Genomic DNA, 27,358 nt, shown 5'->3' with positions numbered 1-27,358 from the left:
TGTTAACTGTATTATTCCTGTACCTGCACTTGTCCTGTTGTGTAAGAGTAAACACCGATTTCCCTTATGTAATTCCTGTTTAATTGACCGCTCCTAGCTCATATTTGGTTTTGAGTTATTTTCCCCTTTTCCTGTATCTTACTATAAGTTACAACCGTTTGCTCAGTAAGTTCAGTTGATTTGTTGCCTTCCAGAGAGTGCCCTTAAAGCGGATTCCGAGCTATACTAGCTTTTGGTATGTTTCAGTATTTTATGTTTGTTTTGAGCCCTAAGCTTAGCATGTATTTGTTTCCATTTGTATTTTTGTAGTGATTTTCGGGTTAGAATTTGCTTAGTTTAGCCACATATTCCTTTTATCTTACTACTGTATTTTATTTATTTACTCTGACCTTTGTCACACAGCAAGTAATTTCTCTGCTATATAAACTGGAATTGTTTTCGTATTAGCAGCTGTAATATTTTGCTTATCTGCTTCCAATTCAACGTTGCTGTGTTTTCAGTACCAAATTATGGGTTCATTACACTGGTAATTTCATTTTCCCCTTTCACTGTTTTATACTGTATTAGCTCAAGTTGTAATATTAAGCCTAGCTCGTAGTCTTTGTTGAATTCATGCCTCGTGTAGCTATCACTATTTTTGATAGTTTCTGTCACACAATTTCCTGTTTTCAAGTACTTTGTTTGTTTCCTTTCTTTTACTGAATTATTTCTGTCTGTAGGTTATCTTTTAGTGTTAAGTACTTTCTCCTAATCCATTTTAATCTTGTTACATCATTTAGCTCATTGGAGCTTTGTTTTCTTATTTATTGTTTAGTGTCACTCGTTCCCGTTTTTTTGTACCGTTGCATCTATTGCTGTGTAATAAACTTGTAAATCTTCCCTCGGATCTTTTGTTCTTATGTCGACCGTTTTGGCCGTCTTTCATCAGTTGGCTGACTACCGTAATCCTTAGACAACACGCACGTCTTTATCGTTTTGAGGCAAAGTGAATTACAAACTCAGGGTCAGGCAGGATTTCAGTCACATCCTGTTGGAACGTGAGGTGTACTCTGTAAATAAGGTATAAAATGAGTTCCTTAAACTATCTTGTTCAAACTCCCTGACGAGATCTGTGTAGTCAAACGAAACCGGTTGGAGAAATAAATCAAGTTGACAATATTTGTTGCTGTGTGTGAAAATCTCAAAGAAAAAAGAATTTTTCTTAGAGTTATTATTGCATAATTTTCTTTGATATTACCGTTTCTAGGAAAAGGAGAGGAACTTTTTAGCACCCGTCGAGCTGTTTGAAAATGGAGTGCAACTTTTTAGTTGTTTGCTTTATTTCCATGTTTACTTTTCTCTTGCCATCTCGTCCTGGTATGTACAATATTTCTAACTTTTATAACTTTGAGCATAAAATTGCAGTATCGTGAAGAAAATTGTAATATCATGTAAACTTACTCCAAAGATTGTTACTCTAACGAACGTCACGTATAGATATTAAAGGGAAATCATCCAATCTCTCTACCTGTGGTTTCAGGGAAATCTTGAGGTCCATACGAAATGAAAGCAAAAATTCACAATCACGTACATTTTAGGAGGCAAACCACGCCTCATGCTGGTTTATAAATTGACGAATCATGCTCGCTTTTCCGTAAAATTCCCGGGTCACATTAATTTCTGACATAATCACACGTCGAGCATAAACCCATTGACACCGGTTACGAAATAAGTCGTAGTCATCAAGTCACCTAGAGCAATTGATATTAGTATGTTGTAGAAAACTTATTTTCACTTTTAACTTGGGAAGATGAAGAAAGTGTGTTGTATGACCCATCTACGTAACATCTTCTGGCGGCTTGTTGGCGTCATCAACAAGAAACTGTAGAGGTCAATCCATAACTTTAAGCACAGTAAGATTAATCAAGTGATCATTTAATAATAGCACACTGAGTTAATCTCAGAATTAAAGCACGCGAAAACTCACCGTACCGGCAGGTTAACTTTAAACCAAAGTGGAACATTTTCATTCAAGTAAAAATCTATTGGGCAGTGAAAAATAACTTCAATTGCGTTAATGTTTTGTGGTCTGGATTTCAACATTTTGCCCCGGACGAAATATAATAAGCTTAATATCAGCTTACGTCTACGTCGCCGAGACTTCTCACAGGAAACATCATTTTTAAGTTACTGCTCTTCTCTTCTTCAAACACAAGACTTTTAAGGTGGCTGGTACTAGTTTTCATCTTTTTGATGGCTTGTCACTTTGAAGAATACAACAAAAAGACTGACCGAAGCCAATTGGACACTTCTACTGGGTTGAATTATATAATCATTGGTTATCCAAAAACAGGAGTCATTTCGTCACTAGCAGTTTCCATGGCAACGCTTTCAAAGGATTCTTCAAACGTATTTTTTAGCTTATGGCTCAAATAATTTGAAAACTAACTCAGTGACCCCATGAATTTTCTTAGTGATTGCTTTCGTCACTTGAAAAAGAAAATGCACAAAGATTTAAAAAAATTATACGGAGCGGAATTTCAGAAAATCTAGAAAAAGGCAATTTTCACGCATCGCAAATGTCGTTCCTATAATTTTCTAGGTTTTTTTTCTGACGATTCCTTTCAACGTTATTATCATATTGGAAAAATAAAAAGAAGGGGTCACTGGACTTGTTTTCATGCAATAGCTTTCGTGAGTTTAGCAATTCCCACGCGCATTCTGGCGCATTTTAAAATCTGGATTCTATAAGATGGACATGTGCTCATGATCTGTTATAGCTACCGCTGACTATCGCGTGTGTTCGCGCGAGCACCTACGATCTGATGTTTACAGACGTTTATTGCTAGGAAAATAATTCAATAGCCGTCAAAGACCTACTCACAAGTTCTGGCTATAATATTTCATTTCCCTTTAAGTTTCACAGTCTTCTTGCACTTCAGGCAGATTATCCTTCCCTTTTTTAGTTCTTTTTTCGCCGTCGCAAGATTGCATATCGGTTGGATGTTTCGTTTAGATACGAAGCAACCTTTATGTCTCCGAGATTCTTCTTCTTTATCTTCGTTTCTGTCTCCTGCATACACAATGGCCGTTCAACACATCAAATACACGCTGTTAGGTAAACTTATTTCAAAAGTAGAAAATAGCTTTCCGCCGCCATCTTTGTTTTGAATTTTCGTCTTTTAACTGATCTCGCGCTTCTTTCGCAAGTTTCTCTCACGCGTGAAGCAAGAGTGTCCTGTTCCCCGCGCGAGGAATCTAGTACAAGCCACCTTAGGATGTCATTTTATTTCCTTGACATTGTAAGAGTATTTCTTTAGAAATCACTCCCTAAATCTACCATTAGTAACCTCTGCATACATCACACAGTTTGATTAGTTTGGTATTTTTGTTGGCTTGCAAATCTATTTGTGTTGTCTACATTATTTGTAGACAAGAACTGAGCGTTTTCACCTGTCCACGCCAAAAACGGAATAAGGTTCCACTGTTGAACCCTTTATTAAACGTCATTGCTATAGTTGAGTACGCAGAATCATATTCTACTATCTAGAGTGCTATCAAAATTTTATGTTTTAATGGCTAACGTTTTTCTTTTTAATGAAAGTTGTAATGTCTGTTTGGTTAAATGTACATGTAGCATGCAGGTCAGCATGGAGCTGGCAGGGGCATTTGGCTGACTTTGAGAGTAAGATTACTCCCTTTTCTCTCACAGTGTCCTACTCAACTCAGCAGTCTAAAGGGTTCCTAATTAGCTTTTAAGGAACCTGAAAAAGTATCGGTTATCCACATATTGAGGTCGATTGGAAAATTCCCGACAATCGGCAATGTCACTGTTTCCCGCCTGCTTTAGATTTTACCAATATATCGGGAGATCGACATATGTCTTTCCCAGATTATTTTACACGCCATTTTATTCAATACGCTTGGGTATTGTACTTAGCAAGTGGCTAAAGGACCAGCACGCTAGAGTTACAACTACTGATTTGTACCTTACACGTCCCAAACGGTGAAAATAGAGGTTTTTATATATCTTGAATAATCGCCCGTCATCGCAGAAATCTGGCACGTGCTAGGAAAATAGAAACATTCCTGATTTTCCCAATTTGTCGCTGACCATCCCAGACAGTCGGGAAATCTCTAAAATTTTGAGTTTTCATTTCTCAAAAAGGCCTGGCACCGTGGGGAAACAGTCAAATCCCTGATTGTCCCGGGATTTTCCCGTCATGTGAAAACCAGGCTTAAAGCTTCATCTTGGCAATGTTTACTTTGCTGTAGGTGTGGAGGCCTTAAAGTTTCTCAATCCTCCATCCCAAGTGTTAAGTGGATTCATAGGTATGAACATTGATGTCAACTGTTCAACGAATGACCCATATGCAACAGTTCAGCTTTTCCACTCAAAAGACTTTGCAACATATACTGAAAGGACTTTGTCTCCTGAGAAACTTCACCTAAACAAACAAGTTTTTACACTGTTAAACCTTGATGTAAAGGATGCTGGACAATATAAGTGTAAAGCAACAGATGGACAACAAACCATTGAATGGCCAAGCTCTCATGGATTCCTCTTCCTTTCTCAAGGTAGGTGGAACACAAATACATCTTATGTTATGTATTATTTTGCAATTCTAAACCTAGCCGGCAGTATATTAGAAACTTAAGTGCAGAGTTCATTAGTGTTTCATCGTAAATCATCCTTTTCAATTTCTTTAATGGCCATACAGGAGTTTCTCTTTCCCCAGAAAACCTTTATCGAGTTTAAGGAAAAAGGTGTCAAAAGGATATAACATTATGTATTACATGCTATTTCTGTTTGAGTTCACTCCATATTCCCAAAACCTATCTTTTAAGAAATGCTTTTAGCAAACAGTTTGGTGAGTTCAAATTAGATCTTTGGTGTATACAGGCTAATTTTCCGGTGAGATTGCATGAAATTCATGAGGTTGCTAAGATTAAAATGCTATGTGATTTGTAAGAGTTATCAATTAATAAAATAATTTTATCTAAATGAAGTTTACGTATGATGCACGATCCTCGCAGTAGATAGCGCTGTTTATGCAATAGCGAAAATCAGAACTGAAAAAAAACAGGCCTGTACGGGACTCGAACCACTGACCTCTGCGATACTAGTGCAGCGCTCTACCAATTGAGCTAACAAGCCAACTGGGAGCAGGCCGTTAAGTTGATTCGTAATAAACCCGTGAAAGTGATAAATGAGACAATGAATATATGAAGTTCATATATTTTGAACTGCGGTATTAGATACGTATGATGCACCGTACAGGCCTGATTTTTTTCAGGTCTGATTTTCGCTATTGCATAAATAGCGCTGTCTACTGCGAGGATCGTGCATCATACGTATCTAATACCGCAGTTCAAAATATATGAACTTCATATATTCATTGTATCTCATAAATGAAGTTTATAGTAAACAACACATTTAACTGAAAAGGTCACTGGGGTAGACAGTTTTGACAATGTTGATGAACATGTCATTTAAAAGTGCTGTGTTTTCTTACAGGAAAACTGCCAGATATTATATTTGATCCACCAAGACCAATCACTGTACAGCAAGGTCAAACTGGAAATGTCACATGTCAAACTGTTGGTTGGTCAGTCAGCAAACTGCTTTGGAAAAAGCGAAGTAACTCTGGTGACCAAACTGTTCCAGACAGCAACGTTGTACATGTTATAGATAAAACTGAAAACATGGTAAAAGCAGTCCTTACCATCACTAATGCTCAAACTCAAGATAGCGGTGAATATAAATGTGTGCTGTCGGCTTTCAACAAACAGGATTATAAGATTGCCAATATACGTGTGGATGGTAAGCTGTGAACTATTTTTATAAAGCAGCATTACGTAGCATTCTTATTAAGCCACTAACTTTGTATTCCGCGTGAAGCCATTACTATAGTTGAGTACACAGAATCATATTCTACTCTCTAGAGCGTTATCAAAGTTTTATGTTTAAATGGTTAACTTTTCTCTTTTTAATGAAGGTTGTAATGTCTACTTGGATAAATGTACATGTAGCATGCTGGTCAGCATGGTGCTGGCAGGGGCATTTGGTTGAGTTTGAGAGAAAGATTACACCCTTTTCTATCACAGTGTCCTACTCCACTCAGCGGTCTAAAGGGCTCCTGGTTAGCTTTTAAGGAACCTGAAAAAATATTCGTTATCCACATAGTAATGTCGATTGGAAAATTCCCGACAATAGGCAATGTTACTGTTTCCCACCTGTCTCAGATTTTGCCTATATATCGGGAGAACAACAGATGTCTTTCCCAGATTATTCCACACGCTATTTTTCATTCAAAAGTCAGGGGTACTCTAATAAGCAACTAGCAGTAGGACTGGTAAGCTGGAGCCGGAGGAACAATGGGCACAGTGGACCAGTGGCACAATGAGTACAAGGACCAGTGGAACAGTGGAGAGAGAGGATCAGAGGAACAGTAGGCACAGAGGACCGGTGGAACAGTGGGTAGAGAGGACCAGTGGGCACAGAGGACCAGAGGAACAGTGGGAAAATAGGACCAGAGGAACAGTGGGCACAGAAGACCAGAGGAACAGTGGGTACAGAGGTTCAGACTGTTCCTCTGGTCTACTGTACCCACTGGTCCTCTTTTCCCACTGTTCCTCTGGTCCTCTGTACCCACTGTTCCTCTGATCCTCAGTGTCCACTGTTCCTCAGTGTCCACTGTTCCTCTGGTCCTCTGTACTTACTGTTCCTTTGTTCCCACTGTTTCTCGGGTCCTCTCTGCCCACTGTTCCTCTGTGCCCACTTGTCCTCTGAACCCACTGTTCCTCTGTGGCCACTGGTCCTCTGAGCCCACCGTTCCTCTGGTCCTCTGTACCCACTGTTCCACTGGTCCTCTGTACCCATTGTGCCACTGGTCCGCTGTGGCCACTGTTCCTCTGGTCCCCTGTGCCCACTGTTCACTGATCCTCTCTTCTTACTTTTCCACTGTACCACTGGTCCTCTGTATCCACTATTCCACTAGTTCTCTGTACCCACTCACTTTACCCTTCTGCTACATCTATATGTTAATTATTAGATATTTCAGAACCCAGTATATGAGAGACTACCCAATATATCTCGAATAATCGCCCTTCATCGCATAAGTCTGGGACGTGCTGGGAAAATAGAAACATTCCTGATTTTCCCAATTTGTCGCTGAACATCCCCAGACAGTTGGGGATCTGTACAATCTTGAGTTTTCATTTGCCAGAAAAGTCTGGCACTGTGGGGGAACAGTCAAATCACTGATTGTCTGGGATTTTCCCGTCATGTGAAAACCAGGCTTAAAGCTTCATCTTGGCAATGTTTACTTTGCTGTAGGTGTGGAGGCCTTTAAGTTTCTCAATACTCCATCCCAAGTGTTAAGTGGATTCCTAGGCATGAACATTGATTTCAACTGTTCAACGAATGACCCATATGCAACAGTTCAGCTTTTCCACTCAAAAGACTTTGCAACATATACTGAAAGGACTTTGTCTCCTGAGAAACTTCACCTAAACAAACAAGTTTTTACACTGTTAAACCTTGATGTAAAGGATGCTGGACAATATAACTGTCAAGCAACAAATGGACAACAAACCATTGAATGGCCAAGCTCTCATGGATTGCTCTTCCTTTCTCGAGGTAGGTGGAACACAAATACATGTACAACATATCTTATGTATATGTGCACGATCCTTCGCAGTAAAGCACTATTTGAGCAATAGTGAAAATCAGACCTGAAAAAAATTTCAGGCCTGTACGGGACTCGAACCACTGACCTCTGCGATACTAGTGCAGCGCTCTACCAATTGAGCTAACAAGCCAACTGGGAGCAGGCCATCAAATTAATTTGATGGCCTGAATTAATTTAACTTTTCTGAATTAATTTAACTTTTCTGAATTAATTTGATGGCCTGCTCCCAGTTGGCTTGTTAGCTCAATTGGTAGAGCGCTGCACTAGTATCGCAGAGGTCAGTGGTTCGAATCCCGTACAGGCCTGAAATTTTTTTCAGGTCTGATTTTCACTATTGCTCAAATAGTGCTTTACTGCGAAGGATCGTGCACATATACCTTTCATAACCGCAGTTCATACATATGTTTCATATGTTTGTTGTTGTTTAACATATCTTATGTTATGTATTATTTTGCAATTCTAAATCTAGCAGTATCCATTACAAACTTAAGTGCAGTATTCATTAGTGTTTCATCCTATAACCTTTTCAATGTCTGGAATGGCTATACAAGAGTTTCTCTTTCCTCAGAAAACTTTTTCCAGTTTGAGGATAAAGGTGTCAAAAGGAAATAGAATTATGCAGGTTATTTCTGTTTGACTTCAAACAATATTGCGCACTTTCTGTGCTATGTCAAATCGTGTGGTGCGGATATTTTCGCAATTACTGAAACCTGGTTCACCGAAAGGGACTCAGCTCATAGAGCGGAGGTGACTCCGTCAGGCTTCGTGTTATATGATCACGCGAGATCTGGAAGCTCCGGGGATTGTACAGCCTTATTGTGCCGTGACAGTATTAGCGTGACGAAAATCGCGGCCGGCGAGAAAAAGTCATTCGAGTTCTCTGAGTGGATAATTCTTGGTCGGGGCTCTCGGAAAGTCCGCGTCATTGTTATGTATCGCCTGCAGTATTCTTCTTCTCGTCCTGTGACTGTTGAGTCAATCATTCTTTCCTCAGAGCCGTTGCTGATAATGGGCGACTTTAATATTCACGTAGATGTTGTCGGGGATCCTGTTTGCACGAGATTTCTTGATCTACTCGAAGTGATGGATCAGCTGCAGCATGTTACTACGCCAACTCACGAGTCGGGGCACACATTAGATCTAATTATCACACGGCAATGCGGCGCCCTGGTCAAGGATCCACCTGTTAGAGATTGTCATAGATCTGATCACTGGTCTGTTACTTGTCTGCTCAATCTCGACAAGCCAATAATCACCAGGAAGACGAAAACGTTCAGAAAGATTAAGAATATCGACACTGCTGCACTGCCTAATGAGCTTGCTGCTTTAGATTTGTGTAGTTACACTCCAGACGATCTCAACGATCTGGTGCACTGTTATAACACCGCTCTTGCGTCTGCATTAGACCGTCATGCTCCACTTGTTACCAGATCTATACCAGTGCGTCCTCTGGTTCCTTGGTTTAACAACGATATTAAGGTAGTGAAAAAGGAGAGGCGTAAGGCAGAGAGAATATGGCGGCGCACTAGCCTCCTTTCTGATTTACGGAGTTATAAGGACTTGAGAAATAAAACTAACAACCTTATGACGGAGGCGCGCAGGACGTTTTACAGAGAACTCGTCGACGAGAACTGTGGCGACCAGAAGAGATCATTCTCGGTAACAAAGCGATTGCTTGGTGGCGGTCGTGAAACTCAATTTCCACCTTTTAAGGATAAAGCTGCTCTTGCCAATAAGTTCGATGAATTTTTCACCCGGAAAATTGTCACTATTCAGGATAAACTCGATGAAATGTCAGTTGATGTGTAACCTCGTAACACTGAACCCCAGCCCGAAGGATCTTTGATTGAGCCAATGATCAGTTTCACCCAGCTCACTGAACATCAAGTAAGGAAATTGATTGAGACCGCGCCCAAGAAGTCGTGTGCGATTGATCCTATACCAACTCCCCTTCTTGTTGCCTGTATTGACACTCTGCTCCCTGTTATAACCAAGATCATTAATCTTTCACTGCAGAATGGTATAATTGCTGACCAGTGGAAATGTGCCTTGGTCCATCCCCTGTTGAAGAAGCTCCATCGGACTGGAACCGATTTTTCAGAATTTCAGACCAGTCAGTAATCTACAATATATTTCCAAACTTACAGAAAAGGTTGTGTTCATACAGACGCATGGTCAGATGCTCACCAATAACATCTATCCAGAGGTGCAGTCGTCTTATCGTGTACACCATAGCACAGAGACGGCCTTGCTCAAAGTTATGAATGATGTTCTTTTGAAAATGAACTCGCAACACGTGTCTCTGTTGATCCTTTTGGATCTTAGTGCGGCGTTTGACACGGTTGATCATTTCATCTTGCTAGATCGGCTTACCAAGGTTGTTGGCTTGCAGGGTAAAGCGCATGACTGGCTCCGCTCGTACCTGTCTGGTCGGAGTCAACGAGTTGCAATTGATGGATCGATGTCAAGGGAATTTTCTCTGGACTGCGGTGTTCCCCAGGGTTCCTGCCTGGGTCCACTGTTGTTCGTTATTTACACCACTTCCCTCTTTAAGGTCATTGAACGTCACCTTCCTCAAGCCCACTGCTACGCCAATGACACCCACCTCTACCTCAGTTTCAGGCCGTGTTTCAACATGTAGGAAGCGATTGAGAGTGTAGAAGTGTATTTATTTAAATCACCAAATAAGGTAATGCCCAAATACGGCAAGTAGCACATGGCGTGTCACACAACATCGTAACATCTCCCTTTCTTTGTCAAACAAAGCTGAACATGGCCACAAACTAAATTTCAAAAAATAAATAATAGAAATGCAAAACGAACTTAACCCGACACAACGAGGAAACGAAGTAAAAAAAAATTCAAAAGGTTCACTGAAACTAATGTCTCTGTACAGTCCTAAGCCTAAGTTGCACTTTAAGATCCAAAGACCTAAGTTGAGTAGTCACTTAGCCTAGCGGGAGGTTTTATTATTCTGGTCCTTGTTTTCTTGACTGCTGGTGATATTGGCTTGGGTCCAGGGACCATCGCTGGCGGTGAGCTGTGCTTTGAAGGCTGACTTGTGCTGAGATCAACTATCTTAGATGAGGGAGTCGGCGCAGCTGGTTTCTCAGCTGGTTTTAGGAAAGCACGGTTTCGACGGACCAGGTGGTTGTTAGCCTCCGTCTTCACTACATAGGACCTGTCGGAGAGTTTCTCAACACAGGTACCTCTCTTCCATACGTCGTTCTTCTGTAGAGGGGCCACCCTGACGTCCTGTCCTATTTCAATTTCGGGTAAGGGACGGGAGGAACGATCATGATAGAACTTGGCTCTCTGTCTTTTTAGCCGGAGTAGTTGATCCACATTTCCTGGTACTTTCGGGTACAGGAGGTTAGTGGCAGTTGGAAGTAGAGTTCTTGTGCGTCGGGACATAAGTCTCTGTACTGGACTTGAACCTATTGACTCTGTAGGGGTATTTCTTTGATCAAGCAGTGCTAGCCAGGGGTCTTTGTGGTCCTTAAGGGCTTTTTTTAGTAAAGACTTGGTCACTTTCACGGCTGCTTCTACCTTACCATTCGACTTGTGATGGTGTGGCGAAGAGGAAACATGGACAACTTCCCAACTGTGTGCGAACTGCCTGAATTCCTGACTTGTAAATTGGGAACCGTTGTCAGTGATCAAAGTGTCTGGTATCCCATGTCTGCTAAACTGCTCTTTTAGAAACTCAACCACAGCACTTGATGTGTTCTCTTGCAACATCTTCACTTCGATAAAATCCGAATAGAAGTCTACGAGGACTATGTAATCTTTTCCATTAAGCTTGAACTGATCCGCCGCAACTCTACTCCAAGGGCGGTCCGGAATCTGATGACTTTGCATTGGTTCTTTTGGATTTTGGGATTGCCATTCACTGCAGATGGAACACTGTGAGACTTGGTCACGTACATCTCCAGTCATGTTTGGCCAAAACACGGAGTCTCTTGCTTTGCGAAGGCAGGCTTCTATGCCCAAGTGACTTGAATGTATCTTGGACATAACTTCAGGCCGCAAGACACGTGGAATTATTACTCTTGAACCCTTGAAGAGAACTCCATTGTGTATTGACAGCTCATCACGATAGTTCCAATATTCTCTGATGTTAACAGGTGCTTGATCTTTCTGAGCTGGCCAGCCACTGAGAATGGTGGTCTTTAGAACTTGCAAAGACTCATCCTGTCCAGTGCAGCGCTGTAGCTGTTCCAGTCGTTCAGGGGATATCTTCAAGGCTTGCATCGGGTTACTTTTCTCCAAATCCACTGAAAACACTTGAAAGGTATCTTCGGGCACTGTGTTTTCATGTTGTGCTGCTCTTGACAAGTGATCTGCTAGTAACATCTGACTCCCAGGTTTGTAGCTGACTGCCAGATTGTATTTCTGTAGTCGTAACAACATTCTCTGTAGACGGCACGGTGCTGCGAGCAGAGACTTCTTGAAGATGGACTCAAGGGGTTTATGATCCGTTTCTATGTAAATCTTCTCTCTGCGAGCCAGATACTGATTGAACCTCTCACATCCAAACACAATTGCAAGGCACTCTTTTTCGATGGTGGCATATCTTTGTTCTGTCTTAGAGAGAGTTCTGGATGCAAACGCTACGGGCTGTCCATTTTGTAGGAGAACTGCTCCTAAGCCTTTGTCACTGGCATCTGTCTGAATAGTTGCCTCTTCTTCTTCATTGTAAAATTTCAGAACTGGGTGCTGGATGACTAGCTGCTGTATGGTGGTGAAAGCTTTATCATGTTGTCTGGCCCATGTAAACTTGGCTGGACTGATGGTAAGTTCTCTCAAAGGTGCAGACACATCCGAGAGTTTGGGTAAGAATTTAGACAAATAATTGACAAAACCAAGTAGGGTCTGAACTTCACTCGTGGATGTTGGCTTTGGCATGTTCTTTATGGCTGTGACCTTGTCTGGATCAGGTTTTAGTCCCTCTTTAGAGATTACATGACCCATAAATTTGACCTCGGCTTTTCTCAGCTTGACTTTGGACTTGTTAAGCTTTAGGCTTATTCGTCTTGCTCGCTCCATTAGGCGTGCGACATTTCGATCATGATCAATTTGAGCTTCTGCATCTGTTGCTCCGTATCCTACCACCAGGATATCATCTCTGATCACTTTGACTCCATGAAGATCAGCTAGACATTCTTGAAGTTTGCTTTCAAATATTTCAGGAGCAGGACTTATCCCAAAGGGCATTCTGAGGAAACGGTATCTTCCAAGAGGCGTCCAAAAAGTTGTTAATTTACTGCTTTCCTCATCTAAGCTCACTTGGTAAAAACCATCTTTTGCGTCAAAGGAGCTAAAGACTCTAGCTTTACTTAGATCAGGCAAAAGTTCCTCTAAGGTTGGCATTTGGAACTTTGGACGCTGTATAGCCTTGTTTAAATCTTTGGGATCTAGACAGATTCGGATCTTATTCGGTTTAGCTACTACCACCATGCTACTTATCCACTCTGATGGTTCCTCAGCTTTCTTAATGATCCCTTTTTCCTGAAGCTCGGCAATCTTCTTCTTCACATCTTTTCGAAGGGCTACCGGAACACGACGAGGAGAATGCTGTACCGGTGTAACATTCTTGTCAACCACTATTTTTGCATTTCCAATGTGTCCCAGGCCAGTGAATACGTCCTGATACTTGCTAAACAGGCCTTCTTCTGACAGCGGCTTCTCTGCACTGTTAACTTGGTGCACTGTCTGGGTGAGGGAAGAATTGAGCTTGATGAGTTGCAACTTCTCACAGGTTTCGGCTGACAGCAGAGGTCTACACTTGCCTTGAACCACTTGAAACTTGAGTGTCTGCCTGGTACTATGGTGCTTCACATACAAGTCACATTCCCCGATGGGCTTCAGTGTTGACCCCCCAAATAGCCTGAGCTTGACCGTTGACCTTTCAACTGGAGGATCTCCTAGCTGGGTTATGGCTGACAGGTCATCTAGGCAGAGTACATTGCATGTGGCTCCAGTGTCCAGTTGACATGTGATTGATGTGGTGAAGTCATCTTTTGGAGATTTGAAGAACTGTATTTCTGTAAACCATTGTCTGGCCTTCGTATCAACTAGCGATATAGTTTCCAAGGTTAGGCACATTTCGTCGTCACTTGACGTTACAATATCTTCAAACTGATTTACTTTCTTCCTTGCGAGACACACTGACGCGAAGTGGCCTTTTTTGTTACAGTTGCTGCATGTTTTTCCGGACGCCGGACACTCCGTTCTCTTTACATGACGTTCTGGGCGACCACAATATTTGCATTTGAAACCAGGGCGTTCTTCTATGCCCGAATTCTTCGGTTTATCATCGGATTTCTGCTGTTTCTCTGGAGCTTTCTTGAAGTGACGTCTTCTTGGAACCTTCTTTCTTTCAACAAGCTTCTTAACCTCCTCGGCTTTGTCCTCTGTGTTCTGAATTTTCTTCATTTGCTGCGCGGCTACTTCGCTCGTAGTGCACATTTGGATGGCTTTTTTAAGATCCAGATTCTTTTCTCTCAATAATCGTACTTTGTCACCATTATTCTTCAGTCCTATGACTAGCCTGTCCCTGATAAGATCGTCAGTCAGCTCTCCGTATTCGCAGGATGCGGCTAACTTTCGCAGTCTTGTTACATAACTTTGAGTTGACTCGTCATTGCCTTGCATGCATGTGTTGAAAACGTACCTTTCGTAAACTACATTTCTTGTGGGCTTGAAATACTGATCTAGCGCTTCTAGACATCTATCGATATTCTGTTTGTCGTCTTCTGATAGGTTCAGGTTTAGGAAAATTTGGAGGCATTCTCGGCCCATTGCAGATCTCAAGGTCGCTAGGCGAATGGTATTTTCACGGTGAATGAGGCCCGTGGCGATTTCGTAATCGCTCCATTGATGTTTGAAAAACTCCCAGTTTCCAGCGACGTCTCCACGGCAATGCATTGCGTTTGGCAGCGGAAAATTGTGCGGTATTGCTTGTGGTATATATGCCGGCGCTAAAGGTTGAATACTGCTTGCGCTGGGTGTCTCCTCGTGGGCACTTTCTGTCGACATCTTCTTTCGCTTGCAAGGAGCGAACTGATTCAGAATTGCGATCAGGCGAAGGGAACAGAATTTGCGGGTAGCTTCCACTGGTTTTTCACTCAGACGCGAGCGAAATGTAGGCAAGTAAAGCGGAGTTTACTCCTGACACCATGTTTCAACATGTAGGAAGCGATTGAGAGTGTAGAAGTGTATTTATTTAAATCACCAAATAAGGTAATGCCCAAATACGGCAAGTAGCACATGGCGTGTCACACAACATCGTAACAGGCCGGGAGATGATGATGCCCAGGATGTCGCGCACCGCGCTATGGAAGTATGCATTAAGGACATTCAAAAGTGGATGACTGATGGGCGGCTGCTACTTAACGACATGAAGACTGAGTTTCTTGCTATCGGAACTCGTCAGCAGTTAAGCAAACTTCGTTCTTCTAGCATAGAAGTTGGCAACCAGAAGATTGATCGTTCTCCCGGCGTTAGGAAGCTTGGCGTTACGTTAGACGAATCTCTCGGGATGAACAGCCATATTATCCAGATATGCAAGGCCTCCTTATATTACATTCATAACATTGGGCGTATACCGAAATACCTATCCAAGGAATGCAGACAATCATTAATCCATGCTTACGTAACTTCAAGGCTGGATTATTGCAATAGCATATTATATGGGTTACCCAAGTACCAGCTATCGAAATTACAACGCATACAGAATATGGCAGCCAGGCTTATAACGGACACAATGAAATTCGATCATATTAAGCCTGTACTATTCAACCTTAATTGGCTGCCAGTAAATTATCGTATTCAATTCAAGATCTTGATGAACACTTTTAAGGCGATTCATGGCATGGCTCCTAGTTATTTAGGTAACCTGATCTGTATTAGATCATCGTCTAGATATTCGTTACGCAATAATAATACTATATTTTTAGACCGTCCAAAAGGGGTTATGCGCACAACTTTAGGTGCTCGCTCGTTTCCTGCCTCTGCGCCTGCGCTGTGGAACAGCTTGCCTGCGCATATCCGCACGATTGATTAGCTAGAGCTATTTAAGAAGTCTCTTAAGACTTATCTTTTTAAGCTAGCGTTTTACATTTGCACTACAATCTTATCAGTATTTTGTATTTATTTATTTACTTTTTATTCATTCATTCATTTATTGTAATTATTTATTGTAAATAGTATTTTTATTGTAATTATTTACTGTAAATGTTAATTCTCCTGCATTGTAAAGCGCCTTTGATCATCCTATAAGGTTAAAAGGCGCCATCTACGTAAAATTATTATTATTAATTATTATAACAAATAATCATATTAAACAACAACAAACATATGAAACATATGTGTGAACTGCGGTTATGAGACGTATATGAGCACGATCCTTCGCAGTAAAGCACTATTTGAGCAATAGTGAAAATCAGACCTGAAAAAAATTTCAGGCCTTTACGGGATTCGAACCACTGACCTCTGCGATACTAGTGCAGCGCTCTACCAATTGAGCTAACAAGCCAACTGGGAGCAGGCCATTAAATTAATTCGACATAAACCCGTAGATGATAAATCAAACAACAACAAACATATGAAACATATGTGTGAACTGCGGTTATGAGACGTATATGAGCACGATCCTTCGCAGTAAAGCACTATTTGAGCAATAGTGAAAATCAGACCTGAAAAAAATTTCAGGCCTTTACGGGATTCGAACCACTGACCTCTGCGATACTAGTGCAGCGCTCTACCAATTGAGCTAACAAGCCAACTGGGAGCAGGCCATTAAATTAATTCGACATAAACCCGTAGATGATAAATCAAACAACAACAAACATATGAAACATATGTGTGAACTGCGGTTATGAGACGTATATGAGCACGATCCTTCGCAGTAAAGCACTATTTGCGATACTAGAGCGCTGCACTAGTATCGCAGAGGTCAGTGGTTCGAATCCCGTAAAGGCCTGAAATTTTTTTTTTTTCAGGTCTGATTTTCACTATTGCTCAAATAGTGCTTTACTGCGAAGGATCGTGCTCATATACGTCTCATAACCGCAGTTCACACATATGTTTCATATGTTTGTTGTTGTTTGATTTATCATCTACGGGTTTATGTCGAATTAATTTAATGGCCTGCTCCCAGTTGGCTTGTTAGCTCAATTGGTAGAGCGCTGCACTAGTATCGCAGAGGTCAGTGGTTCGAATCCCGTAAAGGCCTGAAATTTTTTTCAGGTCTGATTTTCACTATTCCTCAAATAGTGCTTTACTGCGAAGGATCGTGCTCATATACATAAATAATCATATTGATAACAATAATAATGATAACAGTCATTATATTCCCAAAACTTATCTTTTAAGAAATGCTTAGCAGACAGTTTAGTGAGCTGATATTAGATCTTTGGGGTAAATGGGTTAATTCTCCAGTGACATTGCATGAAATTCATGAGGTTCGTAAGACTAAAATGGTATGTGATATGCCAGAGTTATCACTGACTAAAAGTATTTTACCTAAATGAACTCTAAAGTAAACAACACGTTTAACTAAAAAAAGTCAATAGGGTGTACAGTTTTGACGGTGTTGATGAACATGTCATTTAAAAGTGCTCTGTTTTCTTACAGGAAAACTGCCAGATATTATACTTGATCCACCAAGACCAATTATTGTACAGCGAGGTCAAACTGGAAATGTCACATGTCAAACTGTTGGTTGGTCAGTCAGCAAACTGCTTTGGAAAAAGCGAAGTAACTCTGGTGACCAAACTGTTCCAGACAGCAAAGTTGTACATGTTATAGATAAAACCGAAAACATGGTAAAGGCAGTGCTTACTCTCACTAATGCTCAAACTCAAGATAGCGGTGAATATAAATGTGTGCTGACGGCTTTCAACAAACAGGATTATAAAATTGCCAATATACGTGTGGATGGTAAGCTGTCAACTATTTTTTATAAAGCAGCATTACGTAGCATTCTTATTAACTGACCACTAAGTTTTGTAGTCCGCGTGAAGCCATTGCAATGGTTGAATACATAAAATCATATTCTACTCTCTGGAGCGTTATCACAGTGTTTTGTTTTAATTGCTGACTTTTATCTTTTGAATGAAAGCTATAATGTCCGCTTGCTTAGATATACATGTACCATACTGGTCAGCGTGGAGCTGGCAGGGGCATTCGGTTGAGTTTAAGAGCCGGAAAAGATTATACCCTTTTCTCTCACAGTGTCCTACCCCACTCACTCAGCAGTCTAAAGGGGTCCTAATTTGCTTTGATGGAACCTGAAAAAGCATTGGTTATCCACATAATAAGGTCGATTGGAAAGTTCCCGACAATCGGCAATGTCAGTTTCCCGCCCGCCTTAGATTTTTCCTATATATCGGGATATCGACAGATGTCTTTCCAATATACGTGTGGATGGTAAGCTGTCAACTATTTTTTATAAAGCAGCATTACGTCTGAATTTCGCTATTGCTTAAATAGCGCTATCTACTGCGAGGATCGTGCATCATACGTATCAAATACCGCAGTTCAAAATATATGATTTTCATATATTTATTCTATCTCATTTATCACTTTCACGGGTTCATTACGAATCAACTCAACGGCCTGCTCTCAGTTGGCTTGTTAGCTCAATTGGTTAGAGCGCTGCACTAGTATCGCAGAGGTCAGTGGTTCGAGTCCCGTACAGGCCTGATTTTTTTTTTCAGGTCTGAATTTCGCTATTGCTTAAATAGCGCTATCTACTGCGAGGATCGTGCATCATACGTATCAAATACCGCAGTTCAAAATATATGATTTTCATATATTTATTCTATCTCATTTATCACTTTCACGGGTTCATTACGAAACAACTCAACGGCCTGCTCTCAGTTGGCTTGTTAGCTCAATTGGTTAGAGCGCTGCACTAGTATCGCAGAGGTCAGTGGTTCGAGTCCCGTACAGGCCTGATTTTTTTCAGGTCTGAATTTCGCTCTTGCTTAAATAGCGCTATCTACTGCGAGGATCGTGCATCATACGTATCAAATACCGCAGTTCAAAATATATGATTTTCATATATTTATTCTATCTCATTTATCACTTTCACGGGTTCATTACGAATCAACTCAACGGCCTGCTCTCAGTTGGCTTGTTAGCTCAATTGGTTAGAGCGCTGCACTAGTATCGCAGAGGTCAGTGGTTCGAGTCCCGTACAGGCCTGATTTTTTTCAGGTCTGAATTTCGCTCTTGCTTAAATAGCGCTATCTACTGCGAGGATCGTGCATCATACGTATCAAATACCGCAGTTCAAAATATATGATTTTCATATATTTATTCTATCTCATAAGATATATTGTACGTGTATTTGTGTTCCACCTACCTCGAGAAAGGAAGAGCAATCCATGAGAGCTTGGCCATTCAATGGTTTGTTTTCCATCTGTTGCTTTACACTTATATTGTCCAGCATCCTTTACATCAAGGTTTAACAGTGTAAAAACTTGTTTGTTCAGGTGAAGTTTCTCAGGAGACAAAGTCTTTTCCGTATATGTTGCAAAGTCTTTTGAGTGGAAAAGCTGAACTGTTGTATATGGGTCATTCGTTGAACAGTTGACATTAATGTTCATACCCAGGAATCCACTGAAAACTTGCGGTGGAGTATTAAGAAACTTAAAGCCCTCCATACCTACAGCAAAGTAAACATTGCCAAGCTGAAGCTTTAAGCCTGGTTTTCACATTGACGGGAAAATCTTCGAACAATCAGTGATTTGACTGTTCCCCCACAGTGCCAAACTTTTATGGCAAATAAAAACTAAAAATTGTAGAGATCCCAAGACTATCTGGGATGGTCAGCGGCGATAAATTAGGAAAATCAGGAATATTTCTAGTTTGCTAGGACGTTGCAGATTTCGGCGATGACGGGCGATCACCATTCACGATACAAAAATACATTCTAAAATGATTTTCACCGTCTGCGGCATCTAAGATACAAATCAGTAGTTGTGGCTCCGGCCTACCGGTCCTTGCGCTAGTTGCTTATTATAGTACCCCTGAGTTTTGAATAAAAAATAGTGTGTCGGCGATGACGGGCGATCACGATTCACGATACAAAAATACATTCTAAAATGATTTTCACCGTCTGCGGCATCTAAGATACAAATCAGTAGTTGTGGCTCCGGCCTACCGGTCCTTGCGCTAGTTGCTTATTATAGTACCCCTGAGTTTTGAATAAAAAATAGTGTGTAGAAAACTGTTGGCTGGTCAGTCAGCAAACTGCTTTGGAAAAAGCGAAGTAACTCTGGTGACCAAACTGTTCCAGACAGCAAAGTTGTACATGTTATAGATAAAACTGAAAACATGGTAAAGGCAGTGCTTACTCTCACTAATGCTCAAACTCAAGATAGCGGTGAATATAAATGTGTGCTGACGGCTTTCAACAAACAGGATTATAAAATTGCCAATATACGTGTGGATGGTAAGCTGTGAATTATTTTACAAAGCAGCATTACGTAGCATTCTTATTAACTGACCACTAAGTTTTGTAGTCCGCGTGAAGCCATTGCTATAGTTGAGTACATAGAATCATATTCTACTCTCTGGAGCGTTATCACAGTGTTTTGTTTTAATTGCTGACTTTTATCTTTTGAATGAAAGCTATAATGTCCGCTTGCTTAGATATACATGTACCATACTGGTCAGCGTGGAGCTGGCAGGGGCATTCGGTTGAGTTTGAGGACGGGAAACGATTATACCCTTTTCTCTCACAGTGTCCTACCCCACTGACTCGGCAGTCTAAAGGGGTCCTAATTAGCTTTGATGGAACCTGAAAAAGCATTGGTTATTCACATAATAAGGTCGATAGGAAAGTTCCCGACAATCGGCAATGTCACTGTTTTCCGCCCGCCTTAGATTTCTCCTATATATATCGGGAGATCGACAGATGTCTTTCCCAGAGAATTCTACACACTATTTTTTATTCAAAACTCAGGGGTACTATAATAAGCAACTAGCGCAAGGACCGGTAGGCCGGAGCCACAAGTACTGATTTGTATCTTAGATGCCGCAGACGGTGAAAATCATTTTAGAATGTACTTTTGTATTGTGAATCGTCATCGCCCGTCATCGCCGAAATCTTCAACGTCCTAGGAAGCTAATAATATTCTTGACTTTCCTAATTTGTCGCCGCTGACCACCCTAGATAGTCGGGTGATATCTACAATTTTTAGTTTTTATTTGCCATAAAAGTTTGGCACTGTGGGGGAACAGTCAAATCACTGATTGTCCGAAGATTTTCCCGTCAATGTGAAAACCAGGCTTAAAGCTTCAGCTTGGCCATGTTTACTTTGCTGTAGGTATGGAGGCCTTTAAGTTTCTTAATATTCCATCCCAAGTGTTAAGTGGATTCCTAGGCATGAACATTGATTTCAACTGTTCAACGAATGACCCATATGCAACAGTTCAGCTTTTCCACTCAAAAGACTTTGCAACATATACGGAAAGGACTTTGTCTCCTGAGAAACTTCACCTGAACAAACAAGTTTTTACACTGTTAAACCTTGATGTAAAGGATGCTGGACAATATATATGTAAAGCAACAGAAGGACAACAAACCATTGAATGGCCAAGCTCGCATGGATTGCTCTTCCTTTCTCGAGGTAGGTGGAACACAAGTACATGTACAATATATCTTATATTATATATTTTTTTGCAATTTTAAACCTAGCGGTAGCCATTAGAAACTTAAGTGCAGTGTTCATTAGTGTTTCACCATACAACCTGTTCAATGTCTGGAATGGCCATACAGGAGTTTCTCTTTCCTCAGAAAACCTTATTCAAGTTTAGAATAAAGGTGTCAAGGGAAATATAATTATGCAAGTTATTTCTGTTTGAATTCACATCATATTCCCAAAACGTATCGTTTAAGGAATGCTTAGCAGACTGTTTGGTGAGCTGATATTAGATCTTTGGGGTAAATGGGTTAATTCTCCAGTGACATTGCATGAAATTCATGAGGTTCGTAAGACTAAAATGGTATGTCTTTTGCAAGAGTTATTACTGACTAAAAGCATTTTACTTAAATGAACTCTAAAGTAAACAACACGTTTAACTAAAAAAGTCAATAGGGTGTACAGTTTTGACGGTGTTGACGAACATGTCATTTAAAAGTGCTTTGTTTTCTTACAGGAAAATTGCCAGATATTATCCTTGATCCACCAAGACCAATTATTGTACAGCGAGGTCAAACTGGAAATGTCACATGTCAAACTGTTGGTTGGTCAGTCAGCAAACTGCTTTGGAAAAAGCGAAGTAACTCTGGTGACCAAACTGTTCCAGACAGCAAAGTTGTACATGTTATAGATAAAACCGAAAACATGGTAAAGGCAGTGCTTACTCTCACTAATGCTCAAACTCAAGATAGCGGTGAATATAAATGTGTGCTGACGGCTTTCAACAAACAGGATTATAAAATTGCCAATATACGTGTGGATGGTAAGCTGTCAACTATTTTTTATGAAGCAGCATTACGTAGCATTCTTATTAACTGACCACTAAGTTTTGTAGTCCGCGTGAAGCCATTGCTATACTTGAGAACATAGAATCATATATTACTCTCTGGAGCGTTATCACAGTTGTTTGTTTTAATTGCTGACTCTTATCTTTTGAATGAAAGCTATAATGTCCGCTTGCTTAGATATACATGTACCATACTGGTCAGCGTGGAGCTGGCAGGGGCATTCGGTTGAGTTTGAGAGCCGGAAACGATTATACCCTTTTCTCTCACAGTGTCCTACCCCACTGACTCGGCAGTCTAAAGGGGTCCTAATTAGCTTTTAAGGAACGTGAAAAAGCATTGGTTATCCAGATAAATAAGGTCGATTGGAAAACTCCCGACAATCGGCAATGTCACTGTTTCCCGTCCGCCTTAGATTTTTCCTATATATCGGGATATCGACAGATGTCTTTCCCAGATTTTTCTACACACTATTTTTTATTCAAAACTCAGGGGTACTATAATAAGCAACTAGCGCAAGGACCGGTAGGCCGGAGCCACAACTACTGATTTGTATCTTAGATGCCGCAGACGGTGAAAATCATTTTAGAATGTATTTTTGTATCGTGAATCGTCATCGCCCGTCATCGCCGAAATCTTCAACGTCCTAGGAAGCTAGTAATATTCTTGACTTTCCTAATTTGTCGCTGCTGGCCACCCCAGATAGTCTTGGGATCTCTACAATTTTTAGTTTTTATTTGCCATAAAAGTTTGGCACTGTGGGGGAACAGTCAAATCACTGATTGTCCAAGGATTTTCCCGTCAATGTGAAAACCAGGCTTAAAGCTTCATCTGGCCATGTTTACTTTGCTGTAGGTGTGGAGGCCTTTAAGTTTCTCAATACTCCATCCCAAGTGTTAAGTGGATTCCTGGGTATGAATATTGATATTAACTGTTCAACGAATGATCCATATGCAACAGTTCAACTTTTCCACTCAAAAGACTTTGCAACATATACTGAAAGGACTTTGTGTCCTGAGAAACTTCACCTGAACAAACAAGTTTTTACACTGTTGAACCTTGATGTAAAGGATGCTGGACAATATAACTGTAAAGCAACAGATAGACAACAAACCATTGAATGGCCAAGCTCTCATGGATTGCTCTTCCTTTCTCAAGGTAGGTGAAACACAAATACATGCACAATACATGTTATGTTATGTATTTTTTTGCAATTCTAAACTTAGCAGTATCCATCAGAAACTTAAGTGCAGAGTTCATTTGTGTTTCACCATATATTCTCTTAGATGAGCATTTATTCTCTTAGATCTAATTCGTCATTTTTTTTTGAGCGTCCCAAGGGGCGCATGTTATCTACATTAGGAACCCGCTCATTTTATTCTGCTCCCCCTATACTATGGAATAGCCTTCCAACAAATATCCGAGAAATAACATCATTAAGTATTTTTAGGAAGAAACTTAAGACAGATCTTTTTACCTTAGCTTACGACAACTAATTCTCAGCAACGACATATTACCAAGGGGTGGGGGTATCAATTGTGTATTTTACATTAAGTTTTAGAGATATATCTTATATTCATGTAAAGCTCTTTTGATAATTTTTATGTTAAAGGGCGCTATATTAAGTTAATAATAATAATAATTGATCAGCAGGGATTTGCTAAAGCAAAGGCATAGAAAAAACCAGGAAAGATTTATTACTCGACGTTTCGGGGTCATCGTGACTCCATTATCAAGAGACTAGTTTAAAAACATGCAAATAAGGAAAGGTACAAGAATAGCATAAATTAGACTGAACGGCTTAAACAAACACCTTGGCGCGGATGGAATCCGTTTGCACGTTCAGTGTTGGCTTACGCATGCGAATATACAACATTTCATTAACAAGGCAATCAAATTTGCCGTTACATTTCGTGATGACGTTGAATTGCTCGATCAAGCGTTCAGGCATTTCACTATTGTGCTGGAGGTGGTAGTGTTTGTAGATAGAAGATGATTTCCTTGTGTGCCCTTCTACGCGCTCGTGTAAGTGACCACGTGTAAGTGACCATGTGGGCTATACTCGTGGTCACTTACACGAGCGCGTAGAAGGGCACACAAGGAAATCATCTTCTATCTACAAACACTACCACCTCCAGCACAATAGTGAAATGCCTGAACGCTTGATCGAGCAATTCAACGTCATCACGAAATGTAACGGCAAATTTGATTGCCTTGTTAATGAAATGTTGTATATTCGCATGCGTAAGCCAACACTGAACGTGCAAACGGATTCCATCCGCGCCAAGGTGTTTGTTTAAGCCGTTCAGTCTAATTTATGCTATTCTTGTACCTTTCCTTATTTGCATGTTTTTAAACTAGTCTCTTGATAATGGAGTCACGATGACCCCGAAACGTCGAGTAATAAATCTTTCCTGGTTTTTTCTAATAATAATAATAGTAATAATAATAATAATAATAATAATTAATAACCTATTCAATTTATGGAATGGCCATACAGGAGTTTCTCTTTCCTCACAAAACATTTTTCAAGTTTAAGGATAAAGGTGTCAAAAGGAAATAAGATTAGGTAGGTTTTAGATTTATTTAGCTTCACCAACCGGCGGGGACACCGCAACAGCTTGCGCCGATTGCTGCGGGTCCAATAAACCCACCCATCTTACCCCAGGGGAGGACATCCATCACACAGTAATCTCGTGTGTGGGAAATTAACGTTTCCTACCCCAACCCTGCAGGAGACGGGACCTCCATTTATTCGTCCCTATCCGAGAAGAGTAGAATATCTAACCATTTCTTGATGTTATAGAAAGGCAGCAAATTCTTCTCAATTATTTTAAGACCCTGAGTGTTGGTCCGGCCGAGGCTCGAACCCTCGACCTCCCGCACAACATTCCAGCGCTCTATCCATTGAGCTAACCTGGCGGCGGTTAGCTCAATTGTTATTTCTGTTTGACTTCACACCAAATTCCTAAAACCTCTTTTAAGAAATGTTTCGTAGACAGTTTGGTGAGTCGATATTAGATCTTTGGGGTAAAAGGGTTAATTTTTCGGTGAGATTGCATGAAATTCATGAGGTTTCTAAGATTAAAATGCTCTGCGATTTTCCAGAGTTCTCCCTGAATAAAAGTATTTTACTTAAATGAACTCTATAGTAAACAACACTTTTAACTAAAAAGGTCACTTGAGGGTACAGTTTTGACGATGTTGATGAACATGTCATTTAAAAGTGCTGTGTTGTCTTACAGGAAAACTGCCAGATATCACACTTGATCCACCAAGACCAATTGTTGTAGAACAAGGTCAAACTGGAAAAGTCACATGTCAAACTGTTGGTTGGTCAGTCAGCAAACTGCTTTGGAAAAAGCGAAGTAACTCTGGTGACCAAACTGTTCCAGACAGCAAAGTTGTACATGTTATAGATAAAACTGAAAACATGGTAAAGGCAGTGCTTACTATCACTAATGCTCAAACTCAAGATAGCGGTGAATATAAATGTGTGCTGACGGCTTTCAGCAAACAGGATTATAAGATTGCCAATATACGTGTGGATGGTAATCTGTGAACTATTTTTTATAATGCAGCATTACGTAGCATTCTTATTAAGCTAGTGAACTGTGTAGTCCGCGTGAAGCCATTGCTATAGTTGAGAATTAACACAGAATTATATTCTGCTATCTAGAGTTTTATCAAAGCTTTATGTTTTGACGGCTAACTTTTCTCTTTCAAAGAAAAGCCGTAATGTCTGCTCGGTTAGATGTACATGTAGCATGCTGGTAAGCATGGAGTTGGCAGGGGCATTTTGCTGACTTTGGGAGAGAGTTTTTTCTCTCACAGTTTCCTACTCCACTCAGCTGTCTAAAGGGTCCTAATTAGCTTTTAAGGAACCTGAAAAAGTATCCGGCTATCCACATATTGAGGTTGATTGGAAAATTCCCGACAATCGGCAATGTCACTGTTTCCCGTCCGCCTCAGATTTTACCAATATATCGGGAGAACGACAGATGTCTTTCCCAGATTATTTTAAATGCCATGTTTTATTCAAAACCTTGACTTAGGGGCAATGTACTAAGAAACTAGTTAGAGGACCGGTAGGCCAGAGCAACAACTACTGGTTTGTATCACATGATGTCGCAGACGGTGAAAATAGAGAGAGTAAGTTTCTAGAGAAACTGTGATGCTGCCTCGGTGGAGGTAACACTGTAATTTGAACTAAGTTGAAATTGTAAATTGGCTACCGTAAAGAGTTAAAAAGCTGATGTTTCGATCGTTAGCCCTTAGTCAGAGAGAATGGAGAAATTGTGGGTTGTGTGTGTGTGTTTCTATGCAGAAAGTGAAGCAACGCTGTTGGTGGGAACATGGTGATGAGAAAAACAAAATGATAAATTAGTAGAATGAATGATTAAGAGTGCCGATTTGAACGGATAAACTTTTTTTCAAGAGTTTTGCGGCTTTCCGAGCTACCTAGATGTAAGGAATGACCGCAGACTGCCTGAAATGCTTTTTACAATGACAAGGTAGATTAAAGACTTTAGCGACTGGTTTTGACGTGTCCGTGTCATTTCATTCTAAGTCGCGAAGGTGTTAACTCGGAATCGGTCACCTAATCGTGTTCCTGTTTCGCCGATGTATATCTTTTTGCAATAAGTGAAAGTCGTGCAATAGATGACATTGGCAGAGGTGCACGTGGAGCGATCAGTAATCTTAATGGACTCGCGTGAATTAAGGAATGGCTCAAAAACGAGATCGTGACCCCCAGCGAGGCCTCATAGTTAAGTATTTGTAATTGCTAACTTTATTAATAAAGAGCTCATAAGTTTCAGCGTCGTACGTTTAAACAATCATGGCATTGCTTTTCGAAGGTATACTAAATCAAGGAATGTTTCGATATGAAGAAAGTTTCCCGACGTAAACAGATTATTTGTCGTTACTTAGTATATTGGAGGATTTTCATCTCGAAAAATTTTGTAGGGATCTTCACCAGACAGAGGTACGTAACAAATAATTCCTGCCTTTGTACATACATGCATGTAAAATCGTGATATAATTCGGAAACTGCACTAGCTTATTAACCCTGCTTTTAAAAAACTGTAAAAATAACTATTTCCCTCCCGGCCCAAAAGGCTTAGCTGAACAGTTTTGGCGATCAATCGACTGAGTAGTATTCGCATGGGAGTAATATGCT

At 40.6% G+C, this 27,358-nt stretch overlaps 1 protein-coding gene across 1 annotated transcript; it reads left to right on the top strand.

Annotated features, from left to right (window-relative positions):
* Nucleotides 1–111: 111 nt before the first annotated feature.
* LOC111335500 (basement membrane-specific heparan sulfate proteoglycan core protein) lies at nt 112–26,995 on the top strand. Its single transcript, XM_088733903.1, has 10 exons — nt 112–235; nt 1,247–1,356; nt 4,255–4,557; nt 5,498–5,803; nt 7,319–7,621; nt 17,313–17,618; nt 21,017–21,319; nt 21,849–22,154; nt 23,032–23,334; nt 25,422–26,995. The coding sequence occupies exons 2-10, from the start codon at nt 1,290–1,292 to the stop codon at nt 25,736–25,738; spliced, it is 2,514 nt and encodes an 837-aa protein (XP_088590029.1). The 5' UTR covers nt 112–235; nt 1,247–1,289; the 3' UTR covers nt 25,739–26,995.
* Nucleotides 26,996–27,358: the final 363 nt, after the last annotated feature.

This window comes from Stylophora pistillata, chromosome 9, assembly GCF_964205215.1.
Source record: "Stylophora pistillata chromosome 9, jaStyPist1.2, whole genome shotgun sequence".
In the NCBI taxonomy this organism is placed as follows: Eukaryota; Metazoa; Cnidaria; class Anthozoa; order Scleractinia; family Pocilloporidae; genus Stylophora; species Stylophora pistillata.
The sequence above is the reverse complement of the archived record's forward strand: the minus strand, read 5'-3'. Positions and strand labels throughout refer to the sequence as shown.

Excerpts from the sequence above, each read along its gene's own strand:
- LOC111335500 (XM_088733903.1), top strand. The coding sequence starts at position 1,290 with ATGGAGTGCAACTTTTTAGTTGTTTGCTTTATTTCCATGTTTACTTTT. Across the intron at positions 1,357-4,254 it reads TCTCTTGCCATCTCGTCCTG|GTGTGGAGGCCTTAAAGTTT; the intron begins GTATGTACAATA and ends ACTTTGCTGTAG. Across the intron at positions 5,804-7,318 it reads TGCCAATATACGTGTGGATG|GTGTGGAGGCCTTTAAGTTT; the intron begins GTAAGCTGTGAA and ends ACTTTGCTGTAG.